This window comes from Bubalus bubalis, chromosome 6 (genome assembly GCF_019923935.1).
Source record: "Bubalus bubalis isolate 160015118507 breed Murrah chromosome 6, NDDB_SH_1, whole genome shotgun sequence".
NCBI classification, from domain to species: domain Eukaryota; kingdom Metazoa; phylum Chordata; class Mammalia; order Artiodactyla; family Bovidae; genus Bubalus; species Bubalus bubalis.
In genome coordinates, this window is record NC_059162.1 from 100,234,407 (window position 1) to 100,255,662 (window position 21,256).

At 42.6% G+C, this 21,256-nt stretch overlaps 1 protein-coding gene across 1 annotated transcript; it reads left to right on the forward strand.

Moving 5' to 3' along the window:
• Positions 1-7,161: 7,161 nt before the first annotated feature.
• Positions 7,162-20,648, forward strand: PRDX1 (peroxiredoxin 1). Its single transcript, NM_001290946.1, is given in 6 exon segments — positions 7,162-7,178; positions 8,921-9,037; positions 10,641-10,794; positions 11,526-11,648; positions 11,905-12,035; positions 20,504-20,648. Coding segments are annotated over 5 exon segments (600 nt in total). The 5' UTR covers positions 7,162-7,178; positions 8,921-8,931; the 3' UTR covers positions 20,590-20,648.
• Positions 20,649-21,256: the final 608 nt, after the last annotated feature.

Sequence of the window (21,256 nt, forward strand, 5' to 3'; positions counted from 1 at the left end):
AGCATATTAAAAAGCAGAGACATTACTTTGCCAACAAAGGTCTGTCTAGTCAAGGTTATGGTTTTTCCAGTGGTCATGTATAGATGTGAGAGTTGGACTGTGAAGAAGGCTGAGCGCCGAAGAATTGATGCTTTTGAACTGTGGTGTTGGAGGAGACTCCTGAGAGTCCCTTGGACTGCAAGGAGATCCAACCAGTCCATCCTGAAGGAGATCAGTCCTGGGTGTTCATTGGAAAGACTGATGTTGAAGCTGAAACTCCAATACTTTGGCCACCTGATGTGAAGAGCTGACTCATTGGAAAAGACTCTGATGCTGGGAGGGATTGGGGGCAGGAGGAGAAGGGGACAAAAGAGGAAGAGATGGTTGAATGGCATCACCGACTTGATGCACATGGGTTTGGGTGGACTCTGGGAGTTGGTGATGGACAGGGAGGCCTGGCGTGCTGTGGTTCATGGGGTCACAAAGAGTCGGACACGAATGAGTGACTGAAATGAACTGATATACATATATATATATACACACACATATATGTATATATATACACATATATATGTATGTATGCATATATATAGAGAGGGCAATGGCAGTCCACTCCAGTACGCTTGCCTGGAAAATCCCATGGATGGAGGAGCCTGGTAGACTGCAGTCCATGGGGTCGCTAAGAGTCGGACATGACTGAGCGACTTTACTTTCACTTTTCACTTTCATGCATTGGAGAAGGAAATGGCAACCCACTCCAGTGTTCTTGCCTGGAGAATCCCAGGGATGGAGGAGCCTGGTGGGCTGTTGTCTATGGGGTCACACAGAGTTGGACACGACTGAAGCGACTTAGCAGCAGCAGCATACGTATATATCGGGCTTCCCCCATGGTTCAGCAGTAATGCAGGAGACCCAAGTTCAATCCCTGGGTCTGGAAGATCCCTTGAGGGAGGGAGGGCATGGCAACCCACTGCAGTATTCTTGCCTGGAGAATTCCATGGACAGAGGAGCCTGGTGGGCCACAGTACATAGGATCACAAAGACTTGGACACAATCAAAGCTACTATATGTACACACACACACATACAGAATACATATACATATGTATTCTGAATTTTAAAAATGAAATAAAATTAATGAAAGTTAAATAATTAAGTTTAATAAATCAAAGCAACATTGAGGGTCCTCATGATTATTTTTCTTTTCATAAGGGCCCTAATGTTACTTTTATTTGAGAATACTATTTTAATATTATGAAGAGCACTAAATCTTTTACAGAGCTGTGCTGGGAACCGGCGCTTTGCGCAGCAGAGAGCCATCCTTATTTGAACTAGACAGAGAAAAACGTTAAGGGCCATACTGAGCAGCTGCCCTGACCTGAAGCAATTCTTTTTAATAAAGCCCCACTTAAAGCCCTTAGCAACCAGCAACTTAGTAACAGATTTCTTTTTTTAATTTAAAGGATTTTAGAGAAAACTCAGCAGTAAATCTCAAGGGTGGCATACATATCTACATACTGAGTGACCTGTTATAACTCATCCTTTTTTTTGTTTGTTTGCTTTTTTGTTATCCTTTGCCAGGTACAATAAACTTCAATGCTGATGGTGAAGATCAAAGGAAATTATTCTGGGTAGAAACAGTCCATCTTCATGAATGACCCTTTGCACACAAAATGCTGCATATTTTGGTTTGCTTTGGGGTATGTTTTTTAAACTTCCTTTAACTGCTTTTGTCCCTCCTCTTATCCTCATAGAAAATCTTTGAGATTCTGGTCTTGGCTCCCCTCTCTCCACTTTCTTAGGGGTTTCATTTTCTCCTACAGTTTCAGATATCCTTGATATCACAAATTATGCCAGAAAATGTAATGCATTAATTCATTTAACAAATATCTACTGTACCTATCATGTGCCTGGAAGCATGCTGCTAAGTATTAGAGTTATAATGTGCTGAACAGGATAGGCAGGGTCCCTGCCTTTCCACAGGTTTACACTCATTTCCAACATCCCCCTGTCCATCTCCTTCTGGAATCTCAAATTCGGCATGTCCCGAAATGGACTCATTATCTCTTTATTGCACCATCTTCACCCAGTTTTCCTGGGACTCATCCTTGACTCCTTCCTCTCTTTTAATTCTTGTACCTGATGCTCAGATCTTGCAAACTCTGCCATCTGACCCCATCTTTCCACGCTTGGCACTATTGTCTTCCCTCAGGCTCTTGACCTCTTCCCCCCAGTCATGGCTATAGCTTCCTTCTTGGTCTCCCTTATCCTTTATCTCTTGGTCCCCTAAATCCATTTTTGCTGCAGCTGCCAGAATGATAATACAACCTGATGTGGTTATTCTCCTATTCAAAACTCTTACTTTATTTCTATACTTCCATATTCAATTTTGCCCCCTGGGATAAAATTCAAGCTCCTCAGCCTAGCTTATGGAGTACATCATAAAGAATCTCTGTGTTCTTAGTCTCTACATTCTAGACTTTGGCATTTACATTTTACTAGTATTCAACTTTTTGTGCTTTCCCAAACATATTGTTTTCCACTTCTTTTGCTGTTTTCTCTGCCTGGAACTCATTCCACACTTTTCTTCTCCTTCAGTTCAGTTCAGTTCATTCGCTCAGTCGTGTCTTATTCTTTGCGACCCCATGGACTGCAGCACGCCAGGCCTCCCTGTCCATCACCAACTCCTGGAGCTTGCTCAAACTCATGTCCATTGAGTTGGTTGATGCCATCCAACCATCTCATCTTCTGTTGTCCCCTTCTCCTCCTGCCTTCAATCTTTCCCAGCATCAGGGTTTTTTCCAATGGGTCAGTTCTTCACATCAGGTGGCCAAAGTATTGGAATTTCAGCTTCAGCATCAGTCCTTCCAATGAATATTCAGGACTGATTTCTTTTAGGATGGACTGGTTGGATCTTAGCTAACTCCTTCTCCTTGCTGCTGCTGCTGCTAAGTCGCTTCAGTCATGTCCGACTCTGTGCGATCCCAGAGACGGCAGCCCACCAGGCTCCCACGTCCCTGGGATTCTCCAGGAAAGAACATTGGGGTGGGTTGCCATTACCTTCTCCAATGCATGAAAGTGAAAAGTGAAAGTGAAGTCGCTCAGTGGTGTCCAACTCTTAGCGACCCCATGGACTGCAGCCCACCAGGCTCCTCCGTCCATGGGATTCTCCAGGCAAGAGTACTGGAGTGGGGTGCCATTGCCTTCTCCTTAGCTAACTGTTTTATAAAAAAGTTATTTTTATTCATTGATTTATTTTTGGTTGTCCTGGGTCTTTGTTGCTGCATGAGGGCTTTTTCCAGTTGCAGCAAGTGGGGGATACTTTCTAGTTGTGGTGTGTAGGTTTCTCATTGCGGTGGCTTTTTTTGTTGCAAAGCATGGGCTCTAGGGTGTGTGGACTTCAGTAGTTTCATTTCACAGGCTCTAGAGTGCGGCTCAGTAGCTGTGGTGCATTGGCTTAGTTGCCCTGCAGCATGTAGGATCTTCCCAGACCTGGGATGGAACCTGTGTCCTCTGCATTGGCAGACAGATTCTCAACCACTGAACCACCAGGGAGGGAAGCCCTAGCCAACTCTTTAGTGATACTTCAAAACACCTCAATAGATGGTATTTTGAATATCTTTCCATGTCTGTTACCTAGTAGAGAATAGGCTTCCTATAGATAGACAAACAATAAATATGTAACTAAACCTCTGTGCTGTTGATATTCAAATGTTCATCTCCAAACGGCAACTCTGGATGCCTCTACCTGGATGTCTTGTGAGCATCTCAGTGCTGTTTGCCTCAAACAAAACTGATTATTGTCTCCTTTAAGAGAGGAGTCAGTAATAAGGTAGACTCCAGAGACAGCCTGGGCAAACCACTGTAAGGCACATCTCCAGGGGCCACCATTCACATTACGGTCTATGTAAATGTTACATCTGCCTCATGTGCAACATGATGGCTCTGCTGGCCTGGATGGCATCTGGCTCCAACATCACTTAGCTGTGACTTTAGACAATTTACTTAAATTCTTTGGGCATCAGGCATCTCATCTGTAAAACAGGTAGTACTCAACAAATGTTCATTGCTATTTTTAACCTAAAATTGTCTCCTCCTATGTGTTTCCTATAAAACCAATGAATCAGACTGAACCTCCTCTTTCCTCTCACCCTAAATGCAATTAATCCAAAAACCTGTATAAATATACTTTCTCTTCTTCTTCCCTTCCTGCTGCCAATGTCATTACAGTTCTGAGACTTCTCTTTTTCTTTTTAAAAATATTTATTTCTTTAGTTAGATATGGCTGCATTCTGTCTTAGAGGCAGCACTTGGGATCTTTGAGGTGGCTCGAGCACTTAGTTGCTCACAGTGTTGCCCCTCATTACTAGTTATGATTGCTGTGGGATCCTAGTTCCCCAACCAGGAATCGAACCTGTGCCCCCTGCATTGAAAGGCAGATTCTTAGCCACTGGATCAGTAGGGAAGTCCCTGTGAGACTTCTCTTATCTGGACTATTGCAGTAGCTTCCCAGTTGGTCTCTTGTCTCCTAGTCATTATGTTTATCTATCACACAAGTGCTAGAATCCTCATCTTAAAATGTAGTTCAAGTAAGTCAGCTCCACATCTCAAAAATCTGCAGTGCCTTCCAAAATTAATTAAGCACATCTCCTAGGCCAGTTAGCATGATGGGTTCTGGTATTACAAATATAAATAAAACATAAAATCCTTCCCAGAACTACTGGTGAACAGGGAGGACAAAGGTCCCGTAGAAGGATAAAGTTCCCCTGCCCCCATTTCCAAATTTTTTACAGTTCTTTGCGGAAAGAGACTCTACACATGCATTCAATAGATTTCTTCTCTTGTCAGAACTTCAGAACTGTCCTATTTCTTTTTTTTTACATTCCCACAAGAACTGGATATTAATATTTCCCTGGGCCAGGATAACTCTTGGTTCTTAAATAAGACAAACTCAAGTGCCCAGCCCAGGGCCTGACACATGGTAGATACAATAAATGGTAATTTTCTTCTGGGTGAAGTAGGACTATGTGTTATTGGTTTAATAGCAATAACCATCCACTATTAAGCTCTGAGGCTAATGCAGGATTTGCAAGTTTGATCCCTGAGTCAGGAAGATCCCCCGGAGAAGGAAATGGCAACCTACTCTAGTATTCTTGCTTGAGAAATTCCCATGGACCAAAGAGTGGACAGAAGAGCCTGGCGGGCTACAGTCCATGGGCTCGCAAAAGAGTGGGACACGACTTGGTGACTGATTATACAAAGACACTAAACTCTGAATGTCTTTTTTCCTCTGAACTCTCAAGAAGTAAATGAGGGGCTTCCCTGGTGGTGCAGTGAATAATAAGAGTCTGCCTGCCAATGCAAGCGACATGGATTCGATTATGGATCTTCCCTGGTCTAGGAAGATCCCACATGCTAAAAGGCAACTGAGCCCATTGAGCCAGTAACTACTGAACTCTGCATGTCTAGAGCCTGTGCTTGCAACATGAGAAACCAACTCAATAAAAATCCCATTCACCACAACAAAGAGTAACAACCCCCTTCCCAAGAGCAAGTAAAGAAAGCCGGTACAGTGCCGAAGACCCAGCACAACTAAAAATAAATAAATAAATGAAAATATTAAAGATATTTAAAAAAGAATAAAATTTGATTGAGCACAGTAATGGATGGCTGTGACCAATTAAAAAGAAAAAAAGAAGGACATGAGTAATGGCCAAATAACTGTTGGTCTCAGGCAGAGAAGGAAAAAAAGGGGAAAAAAAATCACTACTGTTATGTGGTAGGATGATAAATGTGAAAAAATTTTGAGATGCTTAACCAGAATGACACAGCACTTCCCTACTTTTTATCCTGCTATAAGGTCCAAAGGAGATAAGGTAGTGGGGGCTGTGGGCAGAAAGGGGAACACAGAACTATGTGTTATGTTTTTTCCTCCCCCTGGGCCTGCCCTATGTAAACTGGGCTAGCCTGGAGTGCTGTCTGTCCCACCTGAGGTTCTCACTCCAGTCTTCGACCTTCCTTTGTTCTATTTTCGCGGGCTTTTCCCTTCCTTGTCTTTTAACCACCGCCATTCTGGGCTCCTGTTTCTTATTCTAACTACCTAACATATGTATTCAATACCCTTTATTTTATATCCGGTGCTATGTTGTGACTTGAGGGCGCAGAGATGGTTGTGACCAAGCAGGCTACTGTTTGGGCAGAAAGGATGGAATGAATTCTGAGGATCAGTGAAAAGTCAGAAGAGTTTCACGAGAAGGTAATGCTTCAGCTGACACGTTTTCTGCAGGCCAAATAGGAGAGAACAGGTTCTGCATGTTCGAACAAAAGCCTGAGGTTTCAAAGTTACTCTCTGTCCTAGGAGTTACAACAGAGGAGCAAGAAGAGTTACACTAATAACAACAGCTAACACTTTTAATGTGTGAGAATTGCTAAATAAGCTAGAGATGATCTCAACGAAGAATTCATAGTATTCCCATTTTACAGGCGAGAAAAGTAAGGCTCATTGGTTAAGACTCTTGCCTGAAGGCCACACATAAAATAACAAGTTTTAACCCAGGAAGACAGAGCCCCAGTTTCTATGAACCACAAATCAGAGAGGTGAATGAATGAGATCAGATTTCAGAAAGATTTCCTCCAGCCGCAGTGGAGTGGATGGGATAGGATTTCATGCAGGGGAGCTGGAATGCAACAACCCTGTTATAAGGAAGAACAATAAGGGAGGCTGTCTAAATAATGAGGGTTACGGAGAATCAGTACTAGAGCAGAGGCTGCGGAAATAGAGGCGGAATATTTTAGAAGTACTTGAAGAGATCTTTCTCTTCAGGGTTTGGTTAGACGTAGTCTTCCATGAGCAGCAGCGAGGGCCCGTACCCTGCTTTGGGCCTTACGAACAAGGAGGAGGCGTTCGTATTCTGAAAGGACTGAAAGAACGCCTCAAACTCCGACCTCAACCGTCGGCGGCGGGGAGGGGGATTGGTGGGAGCGGGAGCCCGCCCCCAGCAAGAGAAAGCGCTGAGTCATCCTGGCGGAGCACGTTGGGTCGGGGCGGTGCTCTGGCCATATCCCCCTCCCCATTCCCCCGCCTGCACCCCCGGCCCGCCCTGACTCTCGCGAGAGCCTTACAGGCTATAAAGGCGGTGCCCCGCGCACGCCTCGCGTGTCTTCGTCCTCGCTGGTGTCGGTCGTATTTCAGTGGAACTGGTGAGTGTAAGGGCAGCGCCCCCTCCCCGCCCGTCACCTTTTCCATCTTCTCCTCGGGGCCCGCCCAACTCAGCTGGGCTCCTCGGACAAAGAAGGCGGCCAGACGAAGCGATCCTCGTGTGGGGCTCCTTTGGGTGCTGGAAGAGGTTGAAACCCGAGGCTAACGGCAGCTTGAGTCTCCCCTACCCCCAGCAATACAAGCAGAAAGCGGTGATTGGCTTGGCGTGGCGTCTGGGCGGGTTGGTGGTGATGGAGTTTCCTGACGGGCGGGTAAGGGAAACTTCTCGAGTGAATCTGCAAACTGATCAGGAACTGAGGGCTAGCCGTCGGTCGTGTAGTAGAGGGAGAGGCTGTTCCCGATCTTCAGGTGTGGAAAGTTACCTAAGATTCCGTTCTCCGTCTTTATTTTTCCACCTGCAGAATGGGGTTTGTAGTGATTCTAAATGCCCTCGGTGAAGACTGAGCGCTCTTCTGCTGGAGCTTTCTGAGGTGCTAGGGTTGGGGTGATGATGGGAGTGTCAGGGAGGGTACATGAAGCGGGTTTTGAGGGTGTGGCTTTCACCAGGGACCTTCAAGGGGCGATTTCCTGAAGGGGACACACCCGGTGGAACTCCAGCAGCCTCCCCGCCCCCGCTCTTGGTCGTGCTTTAGTGGGCGTGGGGATCCCTTGGAAAAGCAGGTTTGAATAAGGAGGGTCACCTCCTGTGTTTGGTTGGGTTTTTAATTGTCACAGTCGATGTTCAGTCTTTCTTACGGTTGTAGTATTATGAACCAAGAATTTGGGGACTTGAAAAGTTAGCTTCTTGGGATTATCAAACTGATGACTTACTGGGTTAAATTTTACCTTGGTCTTGACCAGGGTGAATCCAGTGTTACATTGCTTTTTGGCAATAAATTGACTCTTGTTCTACTTACCATTTTTCCAGGATCTTGGTCCCTCGGTAAACTCACTTTTGAAAGGACTTCTGTGCTTTGAACACAATACTTAGAATTTTGAAATTGAGCAGATGCCATAATCTTGGACTTGGCCTCTTAAAAAATTGGATTGGCTTTAGGGTGTGTGTCTTGGGAAATCTACCCAGAGAAAGATTAAAGGGTGCTTCCCACGTTCTGAAGGCAGATGGAGGTGCAGTCCAGGGAAAGGGCATCATGGCAGCTTCTGGGGCTTGGGTGCTCAGAGTTTATGGCATTGCAGATTTGGGCCCAGGTTTGAGAGTTTCCACCCTCTTCTCTCTGTACACCTGTATAATAAACGTACACAAGAAAATGCAATTGTACAGATGATGGTTCAGGAAGGGTTCAGTTTATAAAGAAATTCCCATTTTAAAATGAAAACAACATTGTAAATCAACTATGCTGCTGCTAAGTCACATCAGTCGTGTCTGACTCTGTGCGACCCCATAGACGGCAGCCCACCAGGCTCCCATCCCTGGGATTCTCCAGGCAACAGTACTGGAGTGGGTTGCCATTGCCTTCTCCTAAATCAACTATATTCTAATAAAAATTTAAAATCTCAAATGAACAGTCCCTCCACTCAAAAATGAAAACAGAGCTGAGATTCAGAGATGTGTAATATTTTTGTTTGAAAAGTTGGAAAGCTCAGTTCATGCTTCTTACTGTTATAAAAGTTTATGTGTATATTCAAGACTAGACAATTTCTACAGCTGAGTCTTAAATAAATGAAGGTTGTTATCTAGAAAACTAAGACGTGTTTCTAATTCACTTTCTCTTATCTTTTCCAGCTGATAGCAGTATGTCTTCAGGAAATGCCAAAATTGGGCACCGTGCCCCCCAGTTCAAAGCAACAGCTGTTATGCCAGATGGTCAGTTCAAGGATATAAGCCTAGCTGACTACAAAGGTAAGAGTAATTAATTAGGTTCATTAATATGAAATTATATTACAGTGTAGGGAGGGCTTGTTCACTCTCTGTATCTCTTGTCATGTTTGAGTATAAAATGATTTTTACATCTTTAGGATAAGAGGCTGTTGCCTTCCTATTGAATTAAAAGTGGTGATTATCATCAGTGAACATAGGGTAGATCTCCCAAGTCCAAACTACTTCTGCAGAAGGCATATGCATACTTCATTATATCTGGACATAATATCTCAGTTATCCTCCCAATATTGCTCCTCAGTTATTTTACTGGAGATACACTCATTATCTTGTTACAGTTTAAAGCCTTGGACAATTTAAAGTCTCAGAGCTCAAGTCTTTGGAGCTGTGAAACTGTTCAGTTTACAAAACGTGTGTCACGACTGAGGGTTTAGGCGTGTTCCCTTGACATTTTACCCCCAGAGAAAAAGTGATGTCACAGTTGGAACAACTCTCCTTTCTGTTAAGTAGTTTCATGTAGACACCAGGCAAATACTAATGAGGATCTTTTTACTTTACTGTCCTAGAATAGAAAGGTATTCTGGGACAGTTCAAAATACGGATTTCCTAGCATTTAAACCTAAGAACTCAGGTGTCAAGTATACCTTTCTTGGTGATATAGCAGTTCATAGAGTTAGCTTTTGGGTAAAACCTATGACTAGGTTTCTTAACAAATTCCACATACTGGTTGGAATGAGAGCAGATAAGTGGGGCCCTATGGAGGGAAGCTCCTCCTGGCAAACAAAGTAAGTAGCACCATAGGGAGGTGACCCTGGCCCAAGGGTAAAGGCATGAGGTTTAGGAAGAGTTGCTCTGTGCCCTCCTGGGCTTGACCTGCTGAAGCTTGTTAGCAAAACCCTGGGGGAAGGTTGAAGTGAATGTCAAAAGGACCATCTTACTTTGATTTTGAAACATTGCTGGTATCTGGAAATGTGAATATTTGGAATTGTTGGTGAGAGGCTGCTTGACAGGTTGAAGATCTACTTCAATTGGTAATCAGAATGACTTTCATAAAATTTCAACTAGAAATCCTATTACCTACCAGGAGAATTTTGGGAACTTTTGTCTTAGAAATTTTTTCTTTGCTTGTGCATCCTATCAGACTTATTTGAACCATGTTTGTGGTGATTTAGGTATCGCTTAAACCTTACCTGTCATGTTACTGTGGTTCACTGTGGAAGAATACCAAAGGCTCTGACTTTCTCTTGTTGGTCTTGTTGCCTTTGGCAGAGAATCCAGCAGTTCAGCTCCTTCTGGGCACTGATTATATGAGTATTGGCAGTAGATGATTGCATCCTTGTTTTTTCTTCACTGAAGAACTTGGTGTTTGTGTTAATTTTAACTACCCAGAGAAGATCAAAATTAGACTGAACAGTGCTTATCTGTAGTTGGCAGCTAACATGGAAGAAGGAAAATTCTTACAGCTGCTAGGCATCATCTGTGTTGAGCAACTGGTGTTTTAACAGTTGTCTGCCATCAGTTTAAAAAGGCTTCTTCTTTCCCATACGAAAATGTCTTTAGGTTTACATTCTCTGCAAAGCAAGAAAGTCTATTTCAAAGGGTAATGGGCTTTTTTTTTTTTCCTCAGGAAAATATGTTGTGTTCTTCTTTTACCCTCTTGACTTCACCTTTGTGTGCCCCACGGAGATCATTGCTTTCAGCGATAGGGCAGAAGAATTTAAGAAACTCAACTGCCAAGTAATTGGTGCTTCTGTGGATTCTCATTTCTGTCACCTGGCATGGTAAATCTCTTGGTCCATTTGGCATGAGCTTATTTTAGAAAATTATTATGGATTTTTTTTTTTTTTTGGTAGCTGTGCTGTGTGGCATGTGGGATCTTAATTCTCCACCCAGGGATCAAACCTGTGCCTCATGCAGTGGAAGCGTGGTAGAAGTCTTAACCACTTTACCCCCAGGGAAGTCCAGGCATAGGAACTTTTAAGCAGCAACTAGAACCGGAAGGCTTTGTCAATAGACTTTCAAGTATTGACTTCTGGCTCCTCATGGAAGGAGTACAAATGCTCTGACTTCCTCTTGTTGCTCTTATAACTTAGCAGCAGAGGAAAAGCAGCTTGGGTTGCAACTGAGTGTACCCTGGTGATTTTAATTGGCCTCAGCCATTTACTGCTGGGCTTCCCTCATAGCTTAGTCGGTAAAGAATTGCCTGCAATGCGGGAGACCTGGGTTCAATTCCTGGGTTGGAAAGATCCCCTGGAGAAGGAAATGGCAATCCACCCCAGTATTCTTGCCTGGAAAATCCCATGGACAGAGGAGCCTGGCAGGCTACAGTCCATGGGGTCCCAAGAGTCGGACACAACTTAGGGACTAAACCATCATTTACTGCTGGAAAAAATTTATTTAAAGTTTTCTGGGGGGTTAGATTAGCAACATTTGGGTGGGATAGATACAGTTAATGCTTTTGTTACAGAAGAATTTTAATGAGTGTGATTGTATGAGTGTTTTTTTACTATAGGATCAACACACCCAAGAAACAAGGAGGACTGGGACCCATGAACATTCCCTTGATATCAGACCCCAAGCGCACCATTGCTCAGGACTATGGGGTTTTAAAGGCTGATGAAGGCATCTCATTCAGGTATATGTGCACCAGGAAACTGGCTGATTGGCTGAAGATCTTTTATAAGTAGAGCTGTGATCTGTGGAGACTTTTATTTTTTTTTCCTGTTTTGTTGAGAAATAATTGATATACATCACTGTGTAAGTTTACGGTGGATGGCATAATGGTTTCATTCTTTATGCAGGACCTAAGGGGAAGGCCAGTTTCTGCTGATTTAACAGCAATTTCTAAAACTGTACTATCTCTCCCTCCGACCTTTAATATTTTCTTCCAGGGGCCTTTTTATTATTGATGATAAAGGTATCCTTCGACAGATCACCATAAACGACCTTCCTGTTGGCCGCTCTGTGGATGAGACGCTGAGACTAGTTCAGGCCTTCCAGTTTACTGACAAACATGGGGAAGGTAAGCCAGTTTGCCTGGTGACAGGACAGTGGAGTGATAGGGTGGGAAAGATGGTGGGAACAAAGTCTACCAGACAGGAAAAGGGTTATTATGTCTCTTTAAGAAATTGCAGTCTCTGGATTATAATGGGTTGTGGGGGTGAGGTAATAGAAAAGCTTGGGGAGGAGAATATAAAGGCTTTTTGTTCCATCTCCATATTCCCATCTTCTACCCTGCTCATTTAGAATTACTTACTGCTGCAGATTCAACTTGTTAAAGTGTAGGAGGATCTCATAGGTGTTAACATTTTTGTCTTTTAAAAATTCATTCTGTTGTGCAGGATATTTTTTGTATCTATAAGAATTATATTCACCAAATACCAAATTATATAAATGCTCAATATAAAAATTTTTTTTGAGGCGGGATGAGGGCAAGAGGTTTTGAGGTGAAATCTCTAGGTCCTTAGAGAAGTTTCAGGATTAAAGATGATGTTTTTGTTGAATCTGTCCTTGTAAAATCTAAACATGACTGAGAAGATTCAATTTATGGTTTTTGTCTAGCATTCGCTAGAGTGTAGGTCTTTCTTACTGCTCTGGTCCTTCTGATCTGAAATAGTCTCCTTGAAGTTTTTTTTTTTTTTTTTTTCCTTGAAGTGTTTTTGATAAAGTCCTGAACTGCTTGCTCCCAGGCTCTAAGTTTATAAGACTGTAGCTTCTGAAAACTCCCCACTTTCGCCCAGTGGAGTTGTTGCTTATAATGAGACCACCTTATTCCAGCTAAGAGTTTAAAGAACAGCTCCTCAGTCTGCTGCAAGTGCTGGATATGTAGGGGGAAAGGGATCTTGAACCCCACCCAGCCACCCCAGCTTAATGTAATTGAGGATATAAAATAGTTGTGATCACTGCTCAGATCTCATGAGTTACAGAAGGTGGAAGTTAAGAGTCTGGATTAGTGGTGTTTGGGGGACCCAAAAGTGCTAGTCTGGCTGGAGTGGAAGGCTAGTAGGTAATGGGAATTAGAAGAAACCATTTGCAGAAGTATGTGTAGGCTTTACTCTGGATTGAAGCAGACAGCTGCTGAGACTGCCCTCTGGTGGAGAATGGTTCAGAACAAAGATGGAAGGAGCTGAGGAATGGGTGGCAAAGTTGGCCCTTTATTGGACTTTCCCTTGCATGTGTAGTATAGACTTTTTAATTAATTTTTACTGGGATAGACTCTTGAACCCAAGCTTTCATGAGTTGTGAAGCTTGCTTCTTCACACTCTTGTTCTATGGTGCTTCCCATCCCACTAAAACAAGAACAGCTTTCTGTGTGCAGTCTTTAATGGCTTATAATACAATAGTTAGTATTTGAGTGCCTGTGGATATCAAGCACTCTATGAGGTGCTGTCATGTTATTTGACAAATAATCCTGCAGTCCTGTTTTTAAAATTGAGATACATGTTAGTTTCAGGTATACAACATAATGATCTGATATTTGTATATCCTATGTTCCTATTTTGCTTTAAAATTCCTTTTATCTTGAATTTACACTTTTTTGGGGGGATCTTTGAGTGAACCTGTACTACATTTTAGCAGAGAAAAGGGTGAACTGACAATACTACAAATAAATTTTTTACTTAAATCCTATGTTCCTTTTTTTTTTTTAATTTTTCAAAAATTAAATTTTTCAAAAATTTATTTATTTTTGGCTCTGTTGGGTCTTCATTGCTACTTGGGCTTTTTCTAGTTGCGAGTGGGGGCTACTCTCTAGTTGCAGTGTGAGGGCTTCTCATTGTGGGGGCTCCTCTTGTGGACTATGGGCTCTAGGGCACTCAGGCTTCAGTAGTTGTGACTCCTGGGCTCTGAAATTAGGCTCCATGGTTGTGGTGTGCGGGCTTAGTTGTTCTATGACATGTGGGATCTTCCTGGGTCAGGGATGGAAATGTCTCTTGTGTTGGCAGGCAGAATCTTCACCAGTGAATCACCAGGGAAGCCCCTGTGTTTCTATTTTTAGGACCAATAAACCACTATTTAAACACTGTATGTATTCAGTTAATGGTAGAACTGGGATCAAAATTCAAAGCCCTCTTTTTTTTACATAGTTTAAAATGATGAGAAAGGCATTGTTTAGAGCCTTCTGTGTTAGGGAAAGTTGTACTTCAGGTTCTGTTGAAAGCTGGCGAATGTGGGATTCAGCCAGTTCTGCTGAGCTTCATATTCTTAAAATCCAGCACTGTTGGGTATGAATCCAGGTGTGGATCTTTCTTTCCTGTCATTGATTATTGGTACAGTCTTAAGTGCCAAGAGGCCTTAGTACAAGGATACTAAGTTGTCAAGATTCTTCTTTCTGGCTCATTATTCCTTCTATCTTGGTGTCGTGGTTTGTAATTGGGCTCTTCTAAAGCTGTGTTTTCTTCCTGGACAGAAGAATCTTTGGTTTCCCTGGTGGTAAACTGCTGGGTCTGGTCTCTGATTTTATGCTGCTCTTTATTCTCAGAAGCTTGTTTATACTTATGACCTGTGCTCTAACCCTTTGCTGGCACTAAAGCCAATGACTACGTAAGGATCAAACAGATTTTGTAAAGTAGCTAAGTGCATACATACCTTGTTCCCAGATGGCTGTTTGTAGAGTCTGACCTCTGAGGCTATGACATCCTTGCTGCTAAGTCGCATCAGTCGTGTCTGACTCTGCGACCCCATAGACGTCAGCCCACCAGGCTCCCCCATCCCTGGGATTCTCCAGGCAAGAACACTGGAGTGGGTTGCCATTTCCTTCTCCAATGCGTGAAAGTGAAAAGTAAAAGTGAAGTCTCTCAGTCGAGTCCGACTCTTCGAGACCCCATGGACTGTAACCTACCAGGCTCCTCCGTCCATGGCATTTTCCAGGCAAGAGTACTGGAGTGGGTTGCCATTGCCTTCTCCAATGACATCCTTAGAGGGGAAGAAAAGGGCTTCGCTTCTCTCACTTGAGAAAGTGAGACTTTTGCTGCTTCGTTACTGGACTTTGGTGACTACATGTCTCCTGCAAGACAAAAGAACAGGTTAAGAGTGGAATATCAGAGATCACTCCCCTTATCTCACTTTCCTCAGGTTTTCCCAGGGAGCATTGCTAACTCAGGATGATAGGAAAGACTGAAGGTTATGCTTTTCTGCATAAAGTATTTGAGAGATTCAAACTCAGACCTTTTGTTTACCAAGGTATAGAAGGCACTTACTTAGTGAAACAAGCAGGACCTTCTGTGGAGGTCCTGCCCCTTTGTGTTTCAGGCATTCTTGTTTGGCAGAGTTAAGGAACACTAAGACAAACTTAGTGTTTGTCTAAGAACACTTAAGACAAACAATACCCAGCTGTGGATGTGACTGGTGATAGAAGCAAGGTCTGATGCTGTAAAGAGCAATATTGCATAGGAACCTGGAATGTCAGGTCCATGAATCAAGGCAAATTGGAAGTGGTCAAACAAGAGATGGCAAGAGTGAATGTCGACATTGTAGGAATCAGCAAACTCAAATGGACTGGAATGGGTGAATTTAACTCAATGACCATTATATCTACTACTGCGGACAGGAATCCCTCAGAAGAAATGGAGTAGCCATCATGGTCAACAAGAGAGTCCGTAATGCAGTACTTGGATGCAATCTCAAAAACGACAGAATGATCTCTGTTTGTTTCCAAGGCAAACCATTCAGTATCACAGTAATCCAAGTCTATGCCCCAACCAGTAATGCTGAAGAAGCTGAACTTGAACGGTTCTATGAAGACCTACAAGACCTATTTTAGAACTAACACCCAAAAAAGATGTCCTTTTCATGATAGGGGACTGGAATGCAAAAGTAGGAAGTCAAGAAACACCTGGAGTAACAGGCAAATTTGGCCTTGGAATACGGAATGAAGCAGGGCAAAGACTAATAGTTTTGCCAAGAAAATGCACTGGTCATAGCAAACACCCTCTTCCAACAACACAAGAGAAGACTCTACACATGGACATCACCAGATGGTCTACACCGAAATCAGACTGATTATGTTCTTTGCAGCCAAAGATGGAGAAGCTCTATACAGTCAACAAAAACAAGACCGGGAGCTGACTGTGGCTCAGATCATGAACTCCTTATTAGCAAATTCAGACTTAAATTGAAGAAAGTAGGGAAAACCACTAGACCATTCAGGTATGACCTATATCAAATCCCTTATGATTATACAGTGGAAGTGAGAAATAGATTTAAGGGTCTAGATCTGATAGATAGAGTGCCTGATGAACTATGGAATGAGGTTAATGACATTGTACAGGAGACAGGGATCAAGACCATCCCCATGGGAAAGAAATGCAAAAAAGCAAAATGGTTGTCTGGGGAGGCCTTACAAATAGCTATGAAAAGAAGAGAAGCGGAAAGCAAAGGAGAAGAGGAAAGATATAAGCATCTGAATGCAGAGTTCCAAAGAATAGCAAGAAGAGATAAGAAAGCCTTCTTCAGCAATCAATGCAAAGAAATAGAGGAAAACAACAGAATGGGAAAGACTAGAGATCTCTTCAAGAAAATTAGAGATACCAAGGGAACATTTCATGCAAAGATGGGCTCGATAAAGGACAGAAATGGTATGGACCTAACAGAAGCAGAAGATATTAAGAAGAGGTGGCAAGAATACACAGAAGACGGAAAAAAAAAAGAATACACAGAAGAACTGTACAAAAAAGATCTTCACGATCCAGATAATCACGATGGTGTGATCACTCACCTAGAGCCAGACATCCTAGAATGTGAAGTCAAGTGGGCCTTAGAAAGCATCACTACGAACAAAGCTAGTGGAGGTGATGGAATTCCAGTTGAGCTATTTCAAATCCTGAAAGATGATGCTGTGAAAGTGCTGTACTCAATATTCCAGCAAATTTGGAAAACTCAGCAGTGGCCACAGGACTGGAAAAGGTCAGTTTTCATTCCATTCCCAAAGAAAGGCAATTCCAAGGAATGCTCAAACTACCACACAATTGGACTCATCTCACATGCTAATAAAGTAATGCTCCAAATTCTTCAAGCCAGGCTTCAGCAATACGTGAACCGTGAACTTCCTGATGTTCAAGCTGGTTTTAGAAGAGACAGAGGAACCAGAGATCAAATTGCCAACATCCACTGGATCATGGAAAAAGCAAGAGAGTTCCAGAAAAACATCTATTTCTGCTTTATTGACTATGCCAAAGCCTTTGACTTTGTGGATCACAATAAACTGTGGAAAATTGTGAAAGAGATGGGAATACCAGACCACTTGACCTGCCTCTTGAGAAATCTGTATGCAGGTCAGGAAGCAACAGTTAGAACTGGACATGGAACAACAGACTGGTTCCAAATAGGAAAAGGAGTACGTCAAGGCTGTATATTGTCACCCTGCTTATTTAACTTCTATGCAGAGTACATCATGAGAAACGCTGGACTGGAAGAAGCACAAGCTGGAATCAAGATTGCCGGGAGAAATATCAGTAACCTCAGATATGCAGATGACACCACCCTTGGCATAAAGTGAAGAGAAACTAAAAAGCCTCTTGATGAAAATGAAAGTGGAGAGTAAAAAAGTTGGCTTAAAGCTCAACATTCAGAAAACGAAGGTCATGGCATCTGGTCCCATCACTTCATGGGAAATAGATGGGGAAACAGTGTCAGACTTTATTTTTCTGGGCTCCAAAATCACTGCAGATGGTGAGTGCAGCCATGAAATTAAAAGACGCTTACTCCTTGGAAGGAAAGTTATGTCCAACCTAGATAGCATATTGAAAAGCAGAGACATTACTTTACCAAAAAGGTCCATCTAGTCAAGGCTATTGTTTTTCCAGTGGTCATGTATGGATGTGAGAGTTGGACTGTGAAGAAAGCTGAGCGCTGAAGAATTGATGCTTTTGAACTGTGGTGTTGGAGAAGACTCTTGAGAGTCCCTTGGACTGCAAGGAGATCCAACCAGTCCATTCTGAAGATCAGCCCTGGGATTTCTTTGGAAGGAATGATGCTAAAGCTGAAACTCCAGTACTTTGGCCACCTCATGCGAAGAGTTGACTCATTGGAAAAGACTCTGATGCTGGGAGGGTTTGGGGGCAGGAGGAGAAGGGGACGACAGAGGATGAGATGGCTGGATGGCATCACTGACTCGATGGATGTCACGACAGACAGACAAACTGCTGCCTTCATATCTCTGAAGAGCCAACTGATAGAAGCAGCAGCTTAGTGTTAGGGTTTACACAGTCCTAACTTTGTCATTTTTTAGCTTGTGTTTTTCTTGGGAATGGGGGTAAGTCATTTTTGTCAGTGTTTACTGTGGTTATATATGATAAAATTTACCTTTTTAAGTGTATAATTCAGTGGCACTAGTTACATTCAGTGTTGTATATCTGTCACCACTATTTCTCAAACTTTTTCATCATCCCAAATAAGCAGTAGTAGTAGTAACCATGAAGAAATAACTCACCATTACCCTTTCCGTCCAGCCTTTTGTAACTTCTGTTCAACTTTCTGCATTTATGAATTTACCTATCTTAAATATTTTATGTGCGTGAAACCATACAATGTTTATCCATTTGTGTCTGGTTTCTTTCACTTGGCATAATGTTTTCAAGGTTCTCAAAAGTTTATCCAGGCTGTAGTATGTATCAGGGAGAAGGCAATAGCACCCCACTCCAGTACTCTTGCCTGGAAAATCCCATGGATGGAGGAGCCTGGTGGGCTATAGTCCATGGGGTCGCTGAGGGTCGGACACGACTGAGCGACTTCACTTTCACTTTTCATTTTCATGCATTGGAGAAGGAAATGGCAACCCACTCCAGTGTTCTTGCCTGGAGAATCCCAGGGATGGGAGAGCCTGGTGGGCTGCTGTCTATGGGGTCGCACAGAATCGGACACGACTGAAGCGACTTCGTTGCAGCAGCATGTATCAGAACTTCATTCTTTTTAAAGGCTGAATAATATTTTATTGTATATGTATGCTTCTTGGTGGCTGAGACAGGAAAGAATCTGCCTGCAATGCAGGAAACCCAGGTTCAATCCCTGGTTGGGGAAAATCCCCTGGAGAGAGGGATAAAGCAACCCCCTCCAGTATTCTTGCCTGGAGAATCCCATGGACAGAGTAGCTTGTCGGGTTACAATCCATGGAGTCGCAAGGAGTTGGACACGACTGAGCAACTTTCACTTTTCATATGTATACTACATTTTGTCTGTTAACAGGTTTTTTCCACCTTTCGGCTATTGTGAATAATGTTGCTAAAATATTGGTGAATATATCTGAATCCTTGTTTCTAGTTACTTTGAATATATACATAGGAATAGAATTTCTGGGTCCTATGGTACTTATGTGTTTAGATTCTTGAGGAATTTTCAGACTTTTCCCACAGCACCTGTAGCATTTTACATCCTCACTAACAGCAGCAGCAGCAATACCAAGCGTTCTTTATATCCTTCCCAGCATTTACTTTCTTTTTTTTTTTTTTTGACTATAGCCATCTTAGGGGATATGAAGTGGTATCTCATTGTGGTTTTGATTTGTATTTCCGTAATGACTAGTGATAGCATATTTTCACGTGTTTATTGATCATTTGTATATCTTTGGAGATACATCTTTTTTCAAGTCCTTTGCTCATTTTTTAATTGTCTTTTTGTTGTTGTGGGAGTTTGGATTTAATTTTGGCTATTAATCCCTCATTAGATATGATTTGTAAATATTTTTTCCCATTCTGTGAGTTGTCTTCAAAGAATTTATGGATTTTTGGATGAACTTAGAGCCCATTATACAAAGTGAAGTAAGTCAGATAAAGATAAATATCATATATGAACGTGTATATATATATGGAATCTAGAAAGATGGTACAAAAAACTTAAATAAGACATAGAGAACAGACTTAGGGACATGGGGAGAAGGGAGGAGAGGGTGAGATGTATGGAGAGAGTAACATGGAAACTTACATTACCATATGTAAATTAGATAGCAAAAGGGAATTTGCTGTATGTCTCAGGGAACTCTGTATCAACCTAGAGGGGTGGGATGGGGAGGGAGATGGGAGGGAGGGGACATGTATACCTATGGTTGATTCATGTTGAGGTTTGCCAGAAAACAAAATTCTGTAAAGCAGTTATCCTTCAATTAAAAAATAAAGAATTTATGGTTTTAGCTCTTAAATTTAGGTTGTTGATGTGTTTTTAAGTAAATTTCTTGTATATGGTATGAATAGATGACCAGCATCATTGTTGTTAATTTCTTTAAATTTCAGTTACTGCATGAACAAATTAAGTATAGTAACTCGGGCTACAGTGAGGATTAACTTGCATATTTATTTATTTATTTATTTATTTATTTATTTTTTAACTTGCATATTTAGTTTTGTACTGATAGGCTGAATGATCTGACTGGAGGATAGACCTCCTGGCACCTGAATGTTGAAGCCCTTTAGGGCTCAGATTTGGTTTTGAGGCATCCAGTTGTCCTTAGGAGGGTGGAGCTTACCACTGATCCGGTTATTATCAGTACCCTTTCTCTTGCAGTGTGCCCAGCTGGCTGGAAGCCTGGCAGTGATACCATCAAGCCTGATGTCCAGAAGAGCAAAGAATATTTCTCTAAGCAGAAGTGAGCGCTCGGCCATTTTAGGGCCAGGCTGCAGTAGGCGGCCTTGAAAACAAAACCTGTTTTGTCCTATTTTCGTGCTTAAAACCATGATCTTACACTCCGCCAGGATGTGGTGTGGGACAGGACGGGCCTTTCCTGCAGGGGTTGGGGACGCCAGCCTTTCTTCCTCTGGACGGAAAGACCTGAGCCAGGCCAACTGATGTATACTGTAAGGGGGTATCACTTGATCTTTTGTAGTTGTATTAAAGTTGAAATGAGACCTTGTTGATTCTTCATTGGTTGGGGGGCAGGGGAAGCTTTTAAGAGGAATTTAGTCTGCTTTCCTGCTTTGGGAGAAAATGAGGTGCGAGAGCTGCCTCAGAATCGTGAAATGATATTGAGGGAAAATGTACATAGACAACAGGGAAAAGAGCAAGACCTGCTACAGTATCAGCCCAGGCGCTGCAGTTTATACTGTAGGCTGGGTTGCAACCAGGTGCCTGACACTTACAGTACTAGGAGGGCTACATGAAAACCTGGATGAATGCCTGGGACTGGATCTATGAAAGATGACAGAGTTATGGGCTTTAGGTACCTTAGGAACTGAAAGGGGGAGACAAACCCAGGGCTGGCTTTCTGTGTCAAAAGAACAGTGGTGAGCACCTCTTGGCTTCCCTGGGTTTCCAGCCTTG